This window comes from Tyto alba, unplaced genomic scaffold (assembly GCF_018691265.1).
Source record: "Tyto alba isolate M040663 unplaced genomic scaffold, T.alba_DEE_v4.0 Super-Scaffold_2, whole genome shotgun sequence".
NCBI classification, from domain to species: Eukaryota; Metazoa; Chordata; class Aves; order Strigiformes; family Tytonidae; genus Tyto; species Tyto alba.
In genome coordinates this window covers 88,403,651-88,426,489 of record NW_024881282.1, presented here as the reverse complement: position 1 = coordinate 88,426,489, position 22,839 = coordinate 88,403,651, and the positions used below count along the sequence as shown (strand labels likewise).

At 42.4% G+C, this 22,839-nt stretch overlaps 1 protein-coding gene across 1 annotated transcript in view; it reads right to left on the bottom strand.

The window, feature by feature from the left end:
• The window catches only part of EXOC4 (exocyst complex component 4), a 410,569-nt gene that overhangs the window by 296,767 nt on the left and 90,963 nt on the right, over window positions 1-22,839 (bottom strand). Inside the window, exons 8-9 of the mRNA XM_042793039.1 lie at window positions 4,175-4,320; window positions 44-132 (exon numbers count right to left, since the gene is read on the bottom strand). Of these exons, the coding sequence (XP_042648973.1) occupies window positions 44-132; window positions 4,175-4,320 (235 nt within the window). The remainder of the gene's footprint in view (window positions 1-43; window positions 133-4,174; window positions 4,321-22,839) is intronic.

Here is a 22,839-nt window from a genome sequence, read left to right as displayed (position 1 = left end):
CAAAAGAGAATTATCCAAACTAGCACATGATCTATTTCCCCACCTTGAAGTTCTCCACTTCTGCTGTACAGTTCCCTTCTCTGCTCACGCAAATAGGCACTCATGCTAATAGCATGGGAGGAGGATTCAAACCTGTAATAAAAAAAAAAAAAAAAAAATTAATCCAGTCAGTTCGCCATCCACAGAAGCATCCTTCTTATAAGGACCAGTCAGCTCTAAACAAAAACGACTTCCCTGCACTTTTGAGCAAAATTGTCACGGCAGGCAAAGGCACATTTTTCCTATAAAACTCCATCATTGCTGCAGCACATTCTGCCACCTCTGATCAACACAACTCTGCCAACAACTGCCTGTGACACAGACCTGCCTGCAAAGCAGAGATGCTCCTCTGCTCTATCAGCTGAGAGCACCCAGACATTTAAGTAGAAGTGGTCCCCAAAACTGGTAAAACCCAAACCAAAACCATAAACTAACATCATCTAAATTGCTAAGTGGCATATACATAAAAAACAAAAACTAACATTCTTCCATAATAATTTATTACTCCCTAGTTTAAGTATTTATTGTATGGCAGGAACGCTCTACAACGACTAACCTGACAAATATTTACCAACTACTGTAGCCCCATAAACATGATTTTTGCCACTGATAGTGAAAGGCAGACTGGGTGCTGGGGACCAGCGAGAAGGGAGCAGGAACTGGGGACAAAGCATCTTCAAATAGCCAAAGTGGACGCAAGATGGAGGGGAAAAGCTTCTTCCACAAACACCAAACTCCTCAAAGAGAAGACCTCAAGACACAGATAATCTGCTGTAACACCCCTCGCCCCCCTCCCCAACCTTTCTACCAAGAAAGACTGAATCAGCCCGGAGGGACACTGCAAACACGAGCATCACACCAACAAGAAGGGGCAAGCATTTGTTAAGCTTTCTTGTGCAACAGTGTTAAGGTAATTACTATTAATGAGGCTTTTCTGCTTTAATTTGGACTGCGAGTGTTAGTATCATTGCAACTGAACTAATAACAATCTATCAAAACACAACAAACACTTAAGACTTTAATTAAACGAACAGGAAATTCTTGGCTCTGTATTTATCATGTGCTCCTTTTTGCCTCCAGTGAGATGTTAAACGTAACATTATCGCCATGGCCCAGAGGTCTTCTCCAGACCTCAAAACCAACAGCTTCAGGTCAAGGCAAACAGCAATAAACCTCAGTCTCCTCCTTCAGACAGCGACTCAGATTATTCCTCAGAGCCCTGCACTGGATTTTGCTGCAGGATCTCATCACATTCTCTTCTTTCCCCTCGTCTGCTTTTTCCTCGATTTGCTCTTCTCCCACGTTCCTATTTACACGTAACTCCTTTCCCCATGCTGATTTTCCCACAGCAAAGCTTTCAAAATATTTTGGTTTTATACAGAATTACACATAATTACAGCCAAGTCTGACACTCATGTATCGGGTGTTCAACATCTGCTTGTACCACTCACTTCTTCCCCACTGGTGCCCAATTTCCATCTTGCAAATCTGATCTGCAAGGAGATGGCAAACGCAGCGTGCACTTGGCCACCTCTTAGAAAAGAAGGAAGTCAGGTTTATGATGGCATGAACTATGTGAATCCCCAAAGTACCCCTCACCTGAACTTTTCTTTTTTAAGACAACAGTAAACAACTAAATACATCATGACTTCTTTTTTTTTCCTTTTTAAATTACACCTATTTTAAAGATAGGGAAACAACAATTCAAAGTCCCTTCCAAATGCTAGCTACTGATTTTCAGACAGCAGGATACAGCTGATGAATCCTCATTCTTCCCACTATTGCTGGAACACACAACTAGCAAAAGTACTTAGTGTTTATAAAATTACCTTACAGCAAGCTATCAAAGGACACAGGACAACAACTTGCATTCATCTGTGAGTAAAACATAGAATGGAGCCCTGCCCTAAGAGACTTCTGGAGTGAGGAATTAAACGCAGATATTCGGATGACAAGTGGAAGGCTCCTCTGATTTGGATGGTGTTAATGGGAAGGCAAGAAAAAGAGCCTTGCAGCCTGGCACGAAAAGCACCGAGGATGGGAGAGGAGACAAGAATAACACTCCATCAAACATGTACATCCCTCGGTGGACTGAGAAATTCCATTTCAACGGCGATTTCCATAGATATAGTGACAGCTGACAGAAGACAGATAGCCAAATAAGAGATCCCAATAAATGCTGCTGTCACTGTGGTGCTGGCAATGACTTTGTGACAGGACCGTGAGTGGTAAGAGACATGCTGCTCCTGTGAGGTTACTCACCTTCACTTTAAACAATTATACCTCTGCTGACAAACTAATACACAGCATTAAATTGCTGTAGGTGAAACAGCATCCTTATTCCTCAAAACTTAAATGGTCCAAGTACACCCAAGAACAGGCACGATATGAAAAGGTGAGCAACCCTATTTTGCTCCAATACACATCTGCAAGTCAAAGTAAATTTAAAAAGAGTGTAATTCTCAACCCAAACAACCATGGGAGAGAAAAAAAAAAAATGTGGGGGGAAATAGCCATGGGTTGACAGAGGCAGGAGGCAAGGAGGCACCTCTGAAATCCCCCCAGCAACAGTTAACCTTCTAAAAAGAGAAGGTTACACAGACAGCTCTTCCTGGGAGAGGGGGCAGTGCAGAAGTTTTAGTTTTCTAACTGGGGCCCTGAAGTACTATGAGAATACAGCCACCAGATACCCGTGCCCATCGGGCAAAGTACAGGGAGTTCTGCATAATCAAGTTTTAATCAGAAAAAAAAAAAAAAAAAAAAAAAAACAACAAAAAAACATACAAGCAATCTGGAAAGAGGACACAGGACAAAGCTCCCCTCATACCTGCTCAAAACAGCTGATTACTCTCAGCCTTTCCCATTACTGAAGTTCCTGCATTATTTCCTCCCCATATAACCATCTACCTCCAATCAATAATGAGGGGGTTCTTTACTAAAAAACCACCCAGAACTCATGGATCCCCATCGCCTGCAAGTAAGGGGTGGAAACACCAGCTCACTTCCAATTGTTCCCCCTCCTGCAAATATTCCACTAGATTTTATTTTTTTTTTTTTTTTAACCTTGGACTCTCTCAACAATAGAGCAAAGCCTCCCAAGGCCAAGCACCGCTCAGATGGGGACTGGGAGACAACCCAAGCCCTGCAGCATCTTGGAGTCCGGCCTCCCATCCGGCACACCGCTCCTGCTGCAGCTGAGCACGGTTCAAAGGTTACTGCTCCAAGCTGCTGGTACTCCCCACCACTGTTCCACCCTCTGCTGTTCCCTCAAACCTGCCAGGGAACTTGCTCATTCCCTCAGCAACTGCTTTCAAAAAATCTCATTGTAAAAAAAAAAAAAAAAAAAAATAAAAATAATAATTTAAAAATATTATTTTGGCACTACTGAGTGAGGGAGCAGCCACACACGCAGTTACGCTGGCAGAGCTGAGGGAACTGTGATCTTCTAACTTCGAGCAGCCACTGCCAGAACAGCCCATTTTTCTATTCCCCAAAATCCTCAAGGGGCCAAAGAGAATGGTCAACATACGTAGCCAGCGGAAGAGATGAACATTCAGAACAGCTCCTCTGAATCTACGTGTAGTAACAAGACCACCTCTACTCTCCTAACAGTGCTGCTCCTCCTCAGTTCTTATTCTTGATCATCAAATTTGTTCCCCCAAATCCTTCCCTTGGCCACCTAGCCTCTCATCCTCTCTCTGACACCCTTCACCACTTAATTCTTTCCACTGAACTCTGAATTAAAGGAGTCAGTGATAGGATTAACCACTTAGTCTATCTTCTAATTATACAGTTATCTTAATTCTCTTTGTCCAGTCCCCTTTATCGCTCTCTTCAACAGGTCCTGAATTTACTGTGGACAGAGATCAGCGTGATGTATCACCACATGCTTTGCAGCAGCTTGGATACCAGAATCCCAGTCCCAAGATGAGCCCTGGAAAGAGCTGCACACTATAAACCAGCGATGAATCCGTAACGGAGATCTTACCCAGGCTTCAGCTTTGAGCATTAAATCTCCATCTCACAACTTACACTCCTCTCACACTGTGAAACTGCGATTAGCAGCCGGTGTTGTGCAATACTCAAGAGCCCAAAGGCAGCTTAGGAGCAGCTTTAACATCGTCCCAGCACTTACTTGAACAAAGGGTTTTTAGGTCTTTGTGGTTTCTTCTTTGCGAAGAAGGCTGCAAACTCTCTCCCGGAGCTGGCGTAGCTAAGCTGGGTGGACGGCTCCGAGGCAGTGCGGGTGTTCTTCATATCCAGATACTCCGTCAGCAGCATCTGCCAACAGAAGGAAAGGGAACTCAGCATTTGAAATAAAACAGTATTATCATGTAACCTGAACGTCTAGGACTTACAGGTACTTTGTAAGACTAGAAAACTAACAAAAACCTCCAAAATTCTAATTAACAGGAGTCTAGCTTTATTTTCAGGACTGTGATCCTAGTGACTGATATGTCACTGCCTCTAATTTGGTAAAAGCTTGTTTTACATGACCTGGCCAACTCAATCTGCTATAAAACCTTGATGGTACCAAAGGTAACTGGCAAGAAGTCCCCGCTCCTCCCAGAAGTGCTTCTAGCAGCAGCAGGCACGGGGAGATGGCGAGTGGGTTGTTGGCTGGCCTTTAACACTGATTACATACCAGAGCTCTTAAAAACATAAAAGGTTAAAAAAGTCGATCTGCTCAGTTACGAAAGCATATTTCATATATGCGTATGTAAGCCTATATATTTTCCATGTATTTATATGCAGAAATATAAAATATCCATGTGTGTGTTCGGGTGCATGTGCTGTAGGTCATGTATGCTGTTGGAAAAAACCCTGGGAATGCTACAAAACTTGCCCTTTAATAGCTCTCAAACCAAATATGCTTCTTTTACCACTGGAAATATTAATTCCCACAGCCATCAGTTCTGCCAAAGTAGTTTAGAATTGATTTTCTTCTAGCCCAGCATACTCAGTAAGGAGTCGGAGGGTCCCTTTGTGAGACAAGGGTCCCCTCTCTGAAACCCTTGCAGCCCTGAGCAGTAGCCTGATATTTGATGCTATTTAAGCAACTCCAGGGTGCAAAAGCAGAACCAGATTCCAGGTCATTCACTTTCAATTTCCTTGTGTCTGAAGACGGAAAGAAGCCCCTCAAAAATTAACTTTTGTCAGCGCATTCAGAAAGCCACTCTTTATTTTCAGAAACTTCTGCCTACTCGGAGGCTATTCGCAACGTGTTCCATTTTAATAATTAGCTAGTCAAAGCCCATCAAAGAGACTTGTAGGTAATGAAAGGCATACATCAGTGCTGTGATACGTTTAAACAAATTACATAGGAATAAATATCTAGGCAAATGATATCATGCCCCTCCCTAGAAACAATTCAGGATCGCTTGGGCAAAAAATTAATACAGACACAAAGAAACTTCAACTACTAAAACATCTCAATTAAGACTTTACCCCAGCACAAGCTTTTAAAATGCATGCTTATTGTTACGAGTAAAAATAATCACTGCGCTAATTTTTAACAGTAATTTACCCAATCCGTTTGTATTCGCGTATTTGCATTTCATCATCTTTACTTGAATTAACAACCCTAAAATCGCCGCAAAAATGTAATTAAACACTCAAACTTAATGGAGTTCAAAAAAAAAAAAAACCCAAACCAAAAAAAACAAACCACCCAAAAAAAGTGACACTTAGCATTTTGTTCTCCCATTATGGATGAAACCTCTTTATAATGGATTCCACGACACTGGTGGCACTTTATATCCAGGACTAGGAAACATTAAGCGTGTAATTCAGCACTTGGCTCCACGATTACTATAAGCCAACAGTGGTTTGAGTGAGGAACATAATGAATTATCCCTGTTGGTTAAAAAGTGAAATAGAAATAAAAGATGAGTTTATGGTTAGATATTCAGAACAGTTCTGAAAACGCCACAGATCGGGATAAAGAAGAGAAAATTGTTAATTTATGGTATTACTAGATAGGCAGGGCAGGATGGTTAGACGCAAGTCTCTGAAAAAATAAAAAGCTGTAAAAGAAGTGAAAATAGCTGGTTTTGATAACTATTCTCAAAGTTCATCTTTAAGTTACATAATTCAGGCATAGCAGAAACCGTGCTAGACAGATCAAAGCTCTTTCTGCTCCAGCACCCTGCATTCAACAGTTACACAAATTCTTCCGAACGAAGTAATTAAATGTGAGCATGGCTGAGCAGCTACAATACACAGCCAAGTGGGAGAGAAGTTAAGACAGGAGAGATCTTCAGTGCGCAGTACATTTGGCTTACAACTTCAGCATGAAGATTAAAACCCTTCTAATTTTTAAGCAGTATGATTAACATGCGGGCCAGTCCGAAAAATCTTGCCAACTACTTGCCTCGAAGAAATAGCCTGAAGTTTTCGTTTCTCACTCCTTTGTGCAATACCTGGCCTTCACCCAATGTCATCGGCCTCAATTTATACTCTACGCCTACACAGCCCAAGTTATCCAGTTGTTTCGCTCTCTTAGTCCTAGTAGAGGATTTTAATAAGTATCATATTTCAGTATGAGAAGTTGTGGCCTGGCCATGTATTTATTAAAAGCCACAGCAAGCTAGAACTTTAAAATCCACTTAAAAGAATAAACAGATATTTTCCTGCCTATCTAAGTGAACAGGAGCTTTCCTTAACCAACAAAGTAAGGGATTGCATGATTTGGTCCCATAACACCTGATTAGTAGTTGCTAAGCCATCAATCAAAAACCTTGTTAGACATTAATCACATGGATTTACAGCAAGATTTATGGGTGACTGTAAAGTTTGCAACATCCCATTCATCTGTAACAAAGGCTTTGACTTTCCACTCAATGGTTGAATTCTGCCATCCATGTAGTATATTTACATCAATGTCAAACAAATAAAGCTGTATATGAGGCAAGAGAACAAAGCACTCTTTCCCCAACTGCTCTTTGGAAATGAAAATTAGTATGAAATGTTTTATTAAAAAAGCAATATTTATGGATTTGGAGGATTAATTAAATTCTCAAATTTCAAAAGGTCATATCAGTATGTGTAGCCTGTCTATCACGTTGATCTGCTAACAGCTTGCTCTACGCTGTCTCTCTGAACTGCAACGGGGCAAGAACAAATTTGCTTCTGTATCTGACTGCTGCTTGCACATGCTGTGGCTCTTCAGATTCACGTTTTTATTCCTTGGCTGAGCCCCACAAGAAGTTGTGTAAGTCATTATGCTTTATCATGCTCAACACTGACCTATGAACAAAGTATGGGCAATAAAAAAATGCCTGGCCACAGGGTAACAGCTAAATTCATTTATTATTGATACCTCTTGTGAGGTTTTAGATAGGAGGCCTGAGCTCTGAGTAAGCTCTATTCCATCAATTAAAAGCTGTAAATAGGTATTTTCACATCCACATATACTCTAAGATAGCTTGCTGAAGCGTGAACAGTTTGCTCCATCAGAAAATCATGACAGTTTCAAACTCTACACCATCAACACTGATTTTCATTATGCCCTCATATATTGGGGGGGTGGGGTGGGGTGGGGTGTGAAGGTGTCCAGAAAAATCAAATGAAAACTAACACCATACTATGAATTTTGCAAGGGTAAATGGGATGACCAGATAATTACTCCACCCTATATTCATTAGGGACCAAAAAAAAAACCAAAACAAAAAACATCACAGAACAGATGACAGAAGACTCCATTAAAAAGAATTAAAGGATAAAAATAAAATTCATGTCCAGCGACATGGATTTACAGAACACAGATCTTGGCTAACCGGTATTCTTACGATAATGACAAATTTAGCTTTAAATAAATAAAGAGAGATAAAAGTTTTATTTCTACCAGAGATCTGACAAAAGCCAAACCACTAAAAGTCAACACAGCATCTCCTAAAAGAAAAACAGGCAGGCACATCACAAGATCCATAACATACAACTAGAAGTGAAGAAACTACAGATACTGGATTTTGCAAGGTCCCAGAAATCTTAATTCCTCTTTCCCCTTTGTCCGTTGTATCCCAAGGGAAAAGAAGAAGTTCCAGAACCCTTCTCTTTTGTTGGATAGAAATCTTCAAAGTTTTTAGCCTAAGTTATGGCCATCTTCGTTTTTAAGACAACAGTAACTAGAAAAAGCTTAATCAGACAATGAAAGCACATGCAAGTGTGGCTGCAGGAACCACTTTCTGCATTAAATGGACCAGAACTTTCCCCATCTCGAACTGCTATGGATATAACAACTACAGAATGTTTGTAAATTATAATGTTTTGGAGGGAAAGCATTAAATAAAGTGAACACAGCATTAACAGAATAATTATTCTTTTTAATAATAGTATTCTTTTTCATAAGATAATCAATTACTGTAAGAATTTCAATGTCAGCAGAGGTAAATATTTACATCTAGGGAAAATTATGAAAGTCATGATCTATAGGATTGTTGGATAAAAGCTGTGACTCTAGCAAATTTGGGAATATTGAAGATAACAGCAGAGACAGTCCCACTGTGACAATGAGTATTAATTAGCTAACTGGAAATGGCTACATAAAGCAGAGAGCTTTGTCAGAAGTAAAAGTTTATAGCATCATTCTGTATTGGTCTCGCATCTGGAATACCAGACCAAACCCTGGCATTCAGAAACAAAGAGAGATCAGGGAAAAAGCGGGTGGAAGGGTGCACAAAAGAAGCCTGGAAGTTATTAAAAGTCTGGAAGACATGACTTACAGCAAAACACCGAGAAGCCATGAGCTCAGTCTTGTTAGCTTAGCGAAGAGAAGGCTAAGAGGTTACTGGCTCAGTCTGCAAGCATGCAACAGAGGGCACAGGATTGATGAAAAAAATCTTCACTAATGAATTTAAAAAAAAAAAAAAATCCAAAGGCTGGAAAGTTGAAGCTGGACAGGCTTTGATGAAAAGTTAGGCATACATTTCCAGAGCACAATTAACCACTTACATCAAAGGCTACACTGTATTGTCTGTCACTGATCTTTTTTATTTTTTTTTTCCCTTCCCCCCCAGTCAGGACTGGATGCCTTGCTAAAGCATGTGCCCTCTTTCAAACAGAAATTAATTCAAGAAAGTACCCTAGCTTGTTTTACGGAGAGGTCAGGTGAGAAGATCACAACAGCTCCTTGTAATCCGGGGATCTTAATAAAGCTGCCACGCCATTCAGTGCCAGCTCTCGGGCTCTTGCATGGAGGAACCATTAGTGTTCAAAGTACTACTGCTACACAGCACCTCTAGTTACCATTTCAAGTTGATATAGAAAATAAAAAAGGCTACTGGTTCGGCGAACAGGTTTGCGCTAGAGATTTCTCACCCAGGCCACCTCACTTGTACACTGAACAAACTGTAAAATTAAAAAAAAAAAAAAAAAGCCCCAGAAATAACACACCCAGCATCTGAGAACGTCTCTAGTATTTGCAATGCAGTATTGGTAACGGGAAACAAGAGTTATTTTCAGTTTATGGGTCTGACACACGGGGCAGCAGCAGAAATGTTGGCATTTCAGCTGTATCGACACACCGTGGCTGACTCCTGAGTTGTATCAGCCTCTGAGAAGGCTTTGGAGTTACATTCTAGGTAGACCTAGGAGGAGGAATCAGAAACTGAGATTACGAAGTGGAAGGGAGATTTCTTAAGGGCATTTCAATAATGAGAATCGGTTAAAAACAGAACACCACATTCAAATTATTCTACATCCCCCCCTGGTTCAATGGGGACGCAAGGGCATGGCCAGAGACAGCAAACCATGGTGCGTGCATTGAGGAAAGGCACAACATTCCTGGGAGACGATGATATTCACCCATAAATAATTTCAGGGGCTGTGAAAGCAACTGCAAATGAATCCTGAAAGAAAAAAAAAGCTGGGAGTTCAAGTAGGATGCACTACTGTGACACGCACTTACTTCTTAGTAAACATAGGAGAAGAGGCATCGTTTTGAAGCTCTGGAGACGGGAGGTAACTACTAGCAAAATGCCAGAAAAAGGCAAGAAAAGCAGCAGCACTATGTGAGACAGTAGTCTATAGCTAATTACCCAGTAATTAGCTGTATCAAAAGTCTTAATAATTAAAATGCTGCAGTAATTGTAGGAATCAAAAAAAAAAAAAAAGTAACAGTTAATTGAATTCTAAGAGCACTGAGTGTTCTGCCTAAGTTGTACCATGTCGAGAACAGGGGCCGAGCACATACATGGCAAAAAAAGACAAAGGACAAAGCAATAAGGTAAGTCTGAAAGAACAAAAGCAATTTTTAGGTGCCGTGAATGCTGTTAAATGCTGCACAACCTGCCTTATCTAATCCTCTTGTTGCCCATGAAATTAATTTAAGTGAAACATAATAATAAAAGACCTTCCAGAATTAATTCTCTTAAGGCATCGCCCAATGCCATTACTGTACAAGAAGCAAGAAATCCTTTTGGCTTTCATTTTGGGAAAAAGTGAAAAATAACCCCAGAACTATTTAGATAATACTATCATTGCCAGTGCTACTACATTCATTATCAATGTTAATTGTCAATTAGCACAACCATTCCTGTAGACCTGTGAATGTGCACCTACCTCCAGGGGGGGAAGGAAGGGAGGGAACAAACTGCAAAACTACTTTACAAACACAACTTCTTAGAAGCTGTTTTAATTGGCAATCAATCGCACACCTGCTCGGATTGCTTTGGAGAGTTTTAAAACCAGAACCTTTCCATTTCACAAGCTTTTGATAACACGTGCATGGACTTCATAACCTCGGCAACACAGGCTCTGACTCTGCTTGGTGCATGGATGAGCTCAAGTCACTGGAGACGTATATACTGCTGTAATGGGTTTCACAGTTGCTAGCACAGCAAAAGGAGAAACTGCTACACGCCGTCACAGCCGTCACCATCAGGCTGTAGGTGCCTCGAACGAGCCAGCCCTCACTTTATTTTTCCACTCTTTACACAAGCTGCCACAACAGCTTACACATCTATCAAGAAAGGGACTTTGGCTCAGCAACGAATGCCCGGCATAATGATTTAAACAGGCATGTTTTCTGCAAGCGTTTGCTAATTAACCCTCTGCTGCATCAACACCCCTGTGACATATCATTATCTGACTGAACAGATTTAAAGTGAAATCCTGGTCCCACTACAAATGCCGAGACGAACGTCGCCGACTTGCACAGGGTGAGGTTTGCACCCACTGACTTCCTCAGCTGCTGAGTGCATGAGAGATTGTCTTTTACCGCTGACAAACACACGAGATAAAAGGCCTCTTACCGTTACTAACTTCACCCCCCTCCCTTGTGTCGCATCAATATTAGAAGTTTCATCTTAAACTTGGACTTGTGGCTCAGAAAATAAGCGGCTAAAAGAAAAAGCTGCTGAGAGACTACAGCAGGTAACCTCATCTCCCGCAAGATGTGAGCAGGCATGTGATGCTGGAAGAGGGCTGCCTCTTCTTCGAGTCCTCAAGAGGGGCTCTGCAATTGCTTTCGAACTTCACTGGCTTTAATATCCCCGTACCCAACAATCCAGTATCAGCTCATACAAAGGCACATGATAAAGGTCATCTCCAGTTTAGCAACACGTAACATTTTAAGATGTTTTCACTGAAATTTAGTCATCTGGCTTCCATAAAGGAGAACGGATGCTGGGCTGTCTTTTCTTCCACCTTTCCCAGTAGTTCTGCTGTTTTATATATTTATTCTAATGAAAGAGGAACAAATACTGAGGACAAATTTAAGCTATCAATAGTCAACCTGAATAACTGGGTCATAAAACAAATTGACAGCATTTGTTTTTCCCCAGGCACCGTGGCTGTTCTGCAAATACAGATTATGCTAGCAGAAACTATCCACGTAACATGGCTGCTCTCTCATTTCAGTATCAAGCCCTCAACGACGAAACAAAACAAAACCAGAACGAAGGTGGGCAGCACAGGAAGCCAGCTGGGATTATTCATTTCCTCCAAAGAAAATTGCACGTTTCCAGAGTAAAGTAGGCATTTCATGTGCACCATGATGGGAATGGGTGAGACCTACACATTTGCACAGCTTAGGGGATTTTGCTTGAATATTACTCAATGCTTGGGGGAAGAAAAAAGAGAAATCCTTTTGCAATTTTTGACAAGTAAACCCAACTGGCTTCTGGGCGGTAACTTGCAATTGCTAAGACTCTTTGATAACTATATAGAAACATATGTGTGTATGTGTGTATAAATACATATCTTTGTGTGTGTATATATGTCTATTGATATATATACACACAAACACACACACATATATATATATATAACTGTCTACCACATCTGAGAACTCGTGACAGTCCAGTGAAGTTCCCACAGAATGGAAAAGGAGAAACATAAATCCATCTTTAAAAGAAGAAAAAAAAATGAAAATCCAGGGAACTACAGGTCAGTCAGTCTCACCTCTGTGTCCAGCAAAACCATGGAGTGAATCCTCCTGGAGACTCTGTCAGGGCACGTGGAAATAAGGAGGTGAGTGGTGACAGCCAGCACAGCTTCACCAAGGGCAAACCGTACCTGACAAATCTGGTGGCCTTCTACCATGGGGTTACAGCGCTGGTGGATAAGGGAAGAGCATCTCATGTCACCTGCCTGGACTTATGCAAAGCATCTGACACTGTCCTGCATAACAACCTTGTCTCTACATTGCACAGACATGGATTTAATGGATGGAGCACTCGGGGGATAAGGAATTGGCCGGGTGGTCGCACTCAAAGAGTTGTGGCCAACGGCTCGATGGCCAAGTGCAGAGCGGTGACGCGTGGTGTTCCTCAGGGGTCGGGGCTGGGCCCGGCGCCGTTTGACAGCTTTGTTGGGACACGGACAGTGGGATCGATGCCCCCTCAGCAAGTTCACCCGTGACCCCAAGCTGCGTGGTGGGGGACACGCTGAGGGCAGGGGGGGCATCCCGAGGGACCCGGGCAGGCTGGAGAGGGGGGCCCGGGCAAACCTCCTGGGGTTCAACAAGGCCAAGGGCCTGCCCGGGGGTCGGGGCGATCCCCAGCACAAACCCAGGCTGGGCCCTCGAGGGGTGGCTGGAGAGCAGCCCCAAGGAGAGGGACTGGGGGGGTCGGTGGGGGGAAAACTGCCCGTGAGCCAGCCCCGTGCGTTGGCAGCCCAGAACCCACCCGTGCCCTGGGCTGCAGCCAGAGCAGGGGGGGCAGCAGGGCCAGGGGGGGGATTCTCCCCCTCTGCTCCGCTCTGGGGAGACCCCCCTGCAGTGCTGGGGCCAGCTCGGGGGCCCCCAACAGCAGAAGGACCCGGAGCTGCTCGAGCGGGGCCAGAGGAGGCCACGGAGATGCTGGGGGGGCTGGAGCAGCTCCACTGGGGGGCCGGGCTGAGAGAGTTGGGGGGGTTCAGCCTGGAGAAGAGAAGGCTCCGGGGAGCCCTTTGAGCGGCCTCCCAGGGCTTAAAGGGGGGACAGGAGAGGTGGGGAGTGGCTTTTTACTGGGACGTGTAGTGATAGGACAAGGAGTAATGGCTTCAGACTGAAAAAGGGTCGATTTAGATTGGATATGAGGAAGAAATTGTTCCCTGTGCGGGGGGTGAGGCGCTGGCCCAGGGTGCCCAGAGCAGCTGTGGCTGCCCCCTCCCTGGAAGGGTTCAAGGCCAGGTTGGACGGGGCTGGGAGCCCCCTGGGCTGGGGGAAGGGGGCCCTGCCCGGGGCAGGGGGGGTTGGGACTGGGTGGGCTTTAAGGTCCCTTCCGACCCAAACCACCCTGTGATTCTGTGATATGTATACATATCATACACACGTACACGCATATCTTTAGCTCATAGTTTTTGTGATATGATTGACGAGGAGCTGTAAAATTCATATGGCCCAGTACAATCCAGAGGATGGGTAACTAGACAACTGTATTCCAAAATGGACCAAAAAGCAGTGAACTTCTCAGAAAGGCATAATTACCACCTGCTTCATAGAAGGCACAAAATGAAGTATTTTCCTGCAAGATTAAAGCATGCTGTCTTTCAGTTTGACTGGACTTTCTTTTGTTCATGTAGCATATAAAAAGGTCAAGGACTAGTGTAAGAGTTGAAAAGGTAATTGACTGCAGATTTCTGCTCTGCAATTATAATTTAGCTAAGCTTCACTGGTTCTGCACATTTTGGAGGTGCGGCCGATACAGTTAGAAACTTATGTTTATAACTAAAGTAGAGCTAAACGTTTTTAAATCACAAAGGAGGAGGATCTATTCGCTCACGTTTAGTCTCTACGATACACCCACCTTTCAGAGCATCCTCTGTCTGGGGAAAGAAATGTGCAGTTCTAATGCACAGGAGAAACAGTGTTATGCTTAACCCAACCCATCTGAGCTTTTGCTACACAAGCTGGCACATACAATACAACAGCAGCAAAGAACGGAAAAGGCAGCATGCTGTTTAAATACCAACCATGTTAACTCATGGATTATACAGCACACTTCATGTATTTCATGCTTTCAACTAATTGCTTAAGACATCCTACTATAGTGTAGATGGTAACAGTAGTGTGCCCTCAGTCTTCATTAAATGCCAGCTCTTAATAACAGACTCCAAAAGGGCTTTAATTGCATTTAGTTGCAGCTCCTGAACTTTAAAAGTTGTTAATCAGATTTCTATGTAAATGGAATGACGATTAAAGGTTAAGTACAGGTTTCTGAAATTTCAGCAGTTGAAGACGTATTGCCCTTAACAGGAAATAGAAACTACCAGCCTTGACAGGAACTAAACATCTTAATTAAATACTCAGAAGTACAGTACTTATTTCTGTGTGAAGTTCTATTTTCAAATGTCAAACTTAATCAGGCACTTGACAAAAACGTGCAATATCCCTACAGCACAGAAGAACAAAAATGACTTGGGATTCTTTCCTGAAGAAACACCTGTACATGTCCCTGTCCTCAGCTCCCCAACAAATTCAAGTTCTCTGAGCCACCGATCCCAAACACCAAGAAGGAAAGTTTTATGGGTCTGAAATTGCAGGAGTCCAGTTGAGAAGTAGGATACAACATTTTTCAACATGTCAGCTTTTCTCCTGCTCGCTCAGTTTATCCCTGTAACAAGCGTCATGCTGCCAAATAAACATAAGGGTCCTCATAAATCTGACTTGCAGAGATTTATTTCCCTGGAGGGTACAGCCCATCAGTTATCACCAGTCAAAAGTATAAAAACTTCTTCGCCGGGAGTAAATTTAGTATGCCTGTATGGTGCTCTGTGGTTTGGTGCCAAATACTACTCAGAGCACCCAGGCGTGCTGCTTTCTGTTCCTGAACTTGAGCCCTGAGCTACGCAGGACATCGACGTCGGCCAAGCAGTTCAAGCCCTATGCTCTCTCCCTCGTGCTGCTGCTGGTAATTAATCTAACCTGCACATCTATAACCTACAGGCTCATTATAACAGATATAAAAACTGAATACATCACTCAGGCCGAACTCCAAGCCCCATCTGAAACCTGACTTAAGGTTTATTCCGGTTAACTAGGATTCCAGTCTCTGATTTCAATTAATCTTCAGGGATACATGAATTTTGTTATCTGTGTGCACATTCTCCACGCAGAGAGCTGTACAGCAGTCCCAGACCCAAGTGGGATCCATGATAAAATACCTTATGCCAAAACATTACAAAAACAGTAGTCTTCCATGTAACTCATGGGTCAAATCCTAATCTGAGTGAACAGCAACTGCACCCGGCATTAACTCGGAGGCTGAATAAGAGAACTCTGGACCAGAGACCTTTGCCTTGGATCATACAGACACTGGAATCAGCTCCCGGAGGGACTGACCCATGTATTTCACATACATGGTGATTTGACTACATAGCAAACAAATTAGCAGACATCTTCATGTACCATCATGCATCTTAATTAAAAAAAAACTGGAAGTACCTGAATATTTGTAAAACTAGATACAAAACCGCACCCATTTCTTAAAATACCCATTAGTATTTTAAAACAGATTTTAAGTCTGACTTGTTTTTTAATGACAAACTACACCTGATCATAGGAGAGTATGTTTTTCAGCTACAGCAACTGCTGGCCCACTGCAGCAGTGCTGCATGGGAGAGAAAAATCAACCAAGAAAAAATGCATACAGTGGAGGAGACTATTACACTCTCCAACCCAGCGCATGAAAGAAATTCAGCAGTGGAAACTGCTTTCTAAGCAATATCAAATAGTGAGAAAGAAGTGGTGTAAGTAACAATCAAAGTTAATTAAAGTGAGCAACAGAACTGTATAGCCACCAGTTGCTGCTTCTTTGTTCAGATCAATTAAAAACTTCACCACAGTAACTTGACAATATAGAATTATATATAGAAGGCTTTTAAAGAGATCTCGCAGGAACAGCTATGACGTCGCATTTTAAAAAGCTCACATTTTGTAAATTTGCATGCAATCTCTTGCATTTGTCAAAATTAACTTGAAGACTTTCAGACCTTGGGCCTTTCAGACTTAACAAGAAGATGGCACCGAACATCGCGGTTTAACAAGCACCAGGCGAACATAAAAAAAATGTTCCCCTGACTTTTCAAACAGATGTCGGCATTTTCGAATTCACCAGATCCTTGACGATCCAACCACATCTGAACCCACAACTGTGGCCTGGAGGCAAAGCACCTAACAGAGAGAAACGGCCCATAAAATTAGTTGTGTGAAGGGTTTATACAAAAGAACAGCTAAATAGTAGGGCAGCAGATGTAGGCTTCTGTACGAACAAGCCTAGTGGCTCCAAGGTGTTGATAAAAGGGCACATTCCCCTTTGACACCAACCCAGCAGCCACCATTTCAAGCCCAGCTTATAAGGCCACTGACATCTTTGAAATGACATCAGAACCAGAGAACCTCTTTGTCCAACTTACAATAACTCTGGTTTTATATTCCTCCCATTCCCAAATGGGTGGAAGTGCGTAGCAGTGCAGTGCTGTCGGCAGTCTGGTTTTGGAGGCTTAAAATCACTCTTTAGCAAAAAGAGTGCCCCTGACCTATCCCAGAAATACATATTTCTGTCACGCTTCAGGGTTTTCAACATTATTACAAATATCCTGATGCCAGCGGGGGGAGCTCACAGCATAGACAAGATTGCCATTTTCAGGCTTGGGGGGGGGAAAAAAAAAAAAAAAAAAAAAACAAAACAGGAAGATATTGTTTACAGCTCTTGTGCATGAGCCGTTCATGCCTTTTAAAGTACCCGTCAGGATTGCTATTCCTTCTGCCTTTTATGCTGCTCTACAAAAGGTACAGCACCGGGCCACCAAAATGCCAACGTTAAGCAGATTATAATGTTTCTGAACATGTTCCATTACAGTAGATACTTGAATGCCTTTCTGCATCAGGGAGCCTTTTCCTCCCCCTTTCATCTGCTTATCAAATGAAGCTAAACAGTAACGCTTGCATCTAATGATACTAGGGACCTTGTAATGGGATTAGGAAAAACACCATCATTAGTTTCAAGGAGGAATGTGACCTTGAAGACATTTCTTACTCCATGCTTTAAAGGGATACGGTAGGAACAATGAAATTAATCCCTACATAGGGATGAGGGATGGGCAGGGAGCAGCAAGGGGCTTTCAATTCCCAAGTAGATACTGTCTTTCTTCCCATATTAATGGCAGGTGAAAAAGCAAATCGATTACCAGAATGAAACCTGGACCGAAGAAGGACAAGACAGATCCATCCTAAAGCCAGTCTGAAAGGCTCTTGGCTCAAGAAAAGCCAGCTTTAACCAAGCATCAAGCTTCAAACCAGTACATGCAACAGCCAGTATGACACTACAGTTTCTTCCTCAACACCCGCAGCACCCACTTAACTGACCCCCCCAGTTCGATCTGCGAGCGGCACCGCACCAAGCACCCAAGGTCCTTGCTGGGACACAGCGTGGGGGGCTCTGAGCACACCCACAGAAATGCTGGGTGAGCTCTGCTTCTCCCCCAGTCCCGACCGATAGGGTCACTTGACTTTTCCAAGGGCTCTGCAGACAGCCGCACATCGGGACGACTCTCCCGCAACCCCACCTGAGGCCGCCGGTTGGAAAGTGCTGAACACCCCCAGCTTCATTCCTGAAGTACTTCTCAGCACTGAGAACACTCTATGCCCTGTTGAAACACATTCGATTTGGCAAGCGTTCAAATTATTTTAGATAAAATTTCTCCAACAAGACCTGCGACCGTTGCTTTTGTTTACTCAGAAAAACCTAAACGCTTCTGGAATCACTATGTGGCTTCCAATACCCAAGCCAATCATGCATGTCATTGCTTTCTTCAGTAAAAACATTTCTTTAGATTGCCAAGAGGACCTGTAAATGCAATAGTAACATTTCAAAGCTGAAAGCCTGACCAAAAAGAAACACTTTGTATTTTTATAGGATCCAAGGAAACAGTATAGCAGCACTGTTGCTCAGACAGGGGCCCTTCCTGAACAGCACCTTGACATCTCCATCCAGCCTTTTACTACCTTACTGAAAAATGCATCTCTCATTCTTCAGGATGCAGGATGTGAATTTGTCCGTATTTTCCCCAGTAGTAAACTCAGAGCCTGGTCCTCTCTGCTGAAATTCTAGGTCACATGAACATCCCGAGGCTACTGACATATAGCCGATTTTTAATGATAATATTCTTTGGTTCCACTGCAATTGCACAATAGAGGTTGGGGATTTGCTTTGTTTGTTTTGAAAACTGAAAGAAAACCAGTGCAATAGGTCAGGTCAGCAAGCAATCCAGTCCAGAGAGCTGGATATTTGAATTCAGGTTCCAGCTCTGGCTCCAACCTCTCTCAATATTCATTTCACTTGGGCATGGTATTGAACAGCCAAGATAGGGACGGGGACAGACAAGTCCAAACAAAAGCTACACTGTCTGGGACAGGAGCAAAAAAGCAGAGTGCATTTGTATAATGCCTTAACCCTTACAAAAGCCAACTGGATATAAACCTGTAGTAAATAAACCTGCAGTAAACCCTGCAGAGACATAAAACCCTAGGCTCACGCAGAAATCCTTGCAATGTGTGTGCAACTGGCAGGGCAATGCCACTGGGTGGAGCCAGGAGAAAGCAGATGGCTGCAACAAATTTCAGTGCTCTGCCAATTTTGCTACCATTTAAGTGCTGGCTTTGGCAAAAGCAAAGCTGCCGCTGCTAAGGCAAATTCTGTCCTTTGAGATTCAGCCGAACCTCCTGCACTGATTCCCCCCTGCTCCTTAATTTCAGAGATTATGAGTGTGGTGTTTACTCAGAACGCTGCAGACACCAGACATTGCGTCATGCTACTGCTGGAATTAAAACAACCTTTTTGCATGCCCTGTAACACCACAAAAAAAAAAAAAAAGGACTGTCAAATTCAACTCCCTTGATGAAGGGACTACCTACAATCTCAAGTTTTTAGGCATTCACTGAAAAATCCATTACGTTGTAATCTGCAAAACCCATCCTTCATGGCACACAACTGCCAGGCGGATGTGCAAACCTGACTCACTAAAGTCAATGTAGATAAGCCTCTGTGTCCAGTTATGCCATGGTACACTTAACACACACACAAAAAAAAAACCCCAAAACAACAAAAAACAAAACAAAACAAAAAAAAACAAAACAAAACAAAAAAAAAAAAACAAAATAAACAAAACAAAACTAAACAAAACAAAACAAACAAACAAAAAAAAACAAAACAAAAGAAAAAAACCCGAACATTATATGTGTAAGTACTGCATGGCTTCTAATCATGAACAAGAGTTAGAAGAAACAAATAGAAAAAACCTGCATTAACTTGTCTCCATTTCAGATAATTACTTGTGAGGGGTTTTTTAAGACTTTTGTGACTCACAAGGGAGTCTGTAAATTTACTGTCTTCTGCAATCTAATAATGTTGGCAGTGATGAGAGTTACCTATTTATTGATGTGTGACACCAATCTATCTTCAATGGATAAAAAAAGCTGTTACTTAAAAGACTTCTTCCTCCCCCTTTTAGCAAGCGCAGCTTCTAATGAACAGAATTTTTTAAAATGCAAAAGAAAAATAAAAGTTACAAAACCAAAGCAACAGTCCCCAGAAGTTGACAGAAAAGAGAGGAGGAGGATGGAAGAAGTTACATTTGTCAGGAAGATAACATGACAGGGGGATTTGTCACTTATTTAAAACTGATGTAGTGGGGAGGCTTGGGAGAGACCACACGGGATGGAACAAAGCCACTGGACCAGGAATCAAGGAGATCCAGAGCATATTTTCAGTTCGTGTATCAGTTTGCAGCACCACCTCTGTTTCTTCTTTCTCAAGTCACATTCTTTGTCTCAAGCAACATTTAACTGAGATTTTTTGCTGGATAGTTGCTCAGTGACAAGTATACTAGGGGTCTGATCTTTGCTGGAGCCTCTTCATCTTACTAAAATGTAAATAAAAATGGCATTGAGAATGGCTCCGAGGGAGGGCAAAAAAAATCCAGGACCACAGTAACCCCAACAAATGCAATCCCTCTTAAGGTAAGATGGTAGGTAACAGTAGGTTACAGTCTGACAAAGAAAAGGCAACAGGCACATTTTAAAATACACCATGCACTTTAAAAACCTACAGACATACAAATCACTGTCAAGTATGAGCCAGCAGCTCCCAAGTGCTTCCTTATTCCCTTCCATTAGTCTGCTGCTTTTCCCCCAATCCTATCAGTCATAAATGGAGCACTAATATATACCCTTATTTTCAAAAAGTTTAAATGCATCACAGTCCAAGTGTAAATAATTTATAAATCAAGGCAAGTAAAATTCTGGTACATGGCTGAAATGAGAATAAAGCTTTTAAGAGGAGGAAGATGCATGCACATCCATAGAAACACACACACACAGTTCACCAATGCCAACGAAGACTTCGCAAGGAAACCACCACTCCCTCTCCCTCCTCCTTCAGATTCCCTTGATTTTAATATTGGTCCTTCAACCAAAAGCTCATTACTAATCCAATTTTAATGTCACTTCAATTCTTACAAATAAGGAGACCACACAGGGAGCTGATGATTTTAATTCTGGCACTTAAATCAGGAGCGTGAAGTTAAATGCAACGCATACCCTCCCCCTTTCGTTAATTCTACATTTAATTGCAATGTCTTGTTCTTCCAAATCCCAACCTGCAAGGCAGCATTTAGTACTAAATCGAACAGGCAAAGTTTCAAAGCTTTCATAACCCACGAGCTGGTGGAATGGTTCTCTAGCATTTCATCCATCATTGTGGATGGCAGGACTATAATCCCAGTGATCTTCCTGGAAACACAGAAAATTGGAAGAGACCTCAAGAGATCACCTAGTCCAGCCCCATGCCCCAAAGAACCAGTTACGCTGTGCCTGACAGACACTTGGAAGTTTTTAAAGATGCTACGCAACGAAAATATAACATCCCTAAATCATTCTCTGCTTACATATGCTAGACGTTAGGTTAGACATGCAGACAAGAAATGTTCAAGTCTCCCTTGCCAATCGTTAAGCTCGGTACCTTATATACAATCCTATCCTGGAAAACGTGACTCCACTTCTCTTTTCAACTCCCTTGATGTATTTGAAAGCAAACGCCTCCCTCCGCCCCCTAGTCGTCTTACCTATAAGTAAACGGAGTGTTCCTTTTTAATTCAAGTAATTTTCTTCCTAAATCTCTGATCATGCTGGTTGATCTCCTTTGATCCTTCCCTCCTCTGAATTCTCCTTTGAATTTTGGCTTTTTCCTTGAGTCTGTAGTCGAAGAGGACATAGGACCAGAGCTGAAATCTCAACAGTGACTGGAACAGGATTATTTCCAGATGCCCTGCAGGCCACGCTCCTCTGGTTCTCAGCAGGGCAATACTTGACGTTTTTTTTGGGGGTGAGGTACCGATTCACATCCCATTTGCAATCCCGTGTACCACACAACTCCCTGGCCAAAGATGAGACATCAACTCTTCACTTCCCACCCATACACAGAAATAGCCAAACGCATACCCCTCCTTTTAAATTTATTTTACCAAGATCTTCCAAATTCTAATCATATTCTCCAACATGCCTCCAAACCCCGCCTGCCAGCACGGTATCTGCACATTTTATGACTCTCTGCTGCATTATTCAAGACATTAAAAAAAAAATATTGAATAGCACCAAGCTCCAGACAGAGCACTCAAAAGAGCCATTTGATAAATCTCTTAATAGCAAACCCTTCAGAATTACTCTTTTTCCAGTGAGTTGTTTACCCCACCTCATGACAGTTTTACCAACACACCTTAGTTCCCAAAGTCAGTTATGAGAAAAAGCACATGAAACACAAATAGAAGGCTTGTTGTTGCCAGGACATAGTCCACCCACTGCTCCTCCTTCTTCCACAACCTCTGCCACCAGCTCTCAGAAGCAAATTAGATCAGTTGACAGCTTATGCTTGGCATACAGCAGCAACAGTAGTTCCTCCTCTGATATTACATATTACTTACACAGTTTATGTGTTTCTACATTTTTTTTTTGAAAAGTCAGAGTTAAAACAACTGCTTTAGCAGACCCTGGGCTCTTCCCCTGCTTCCCTGACTTTTTTTTTTTTTTTTTTTTTTTCTTCAAATGCTGTGTCTAGATTTCCCTTTTTAGGGTTTTCCAGAATCTCCTGAGATTTTTTGAAAGATGTTATTCTCCTTGGATGAAGGTGTTTCTTACGCTACGATTCTCATGGAGCAGAAGGGAGAATGATGATGATGACCCAAGGGCAGGTTAAGGGGAAAAAAAAAAAAAAAGAAGACAGAGATAAAAATAAAATAAAATACTCCAGGTCCTCTAATCCTCTCATTTAAATCCAGCAAGGTTCTTGAAGGGAAGAAGAGACTGCATGAGAGCCACTGAGAAAA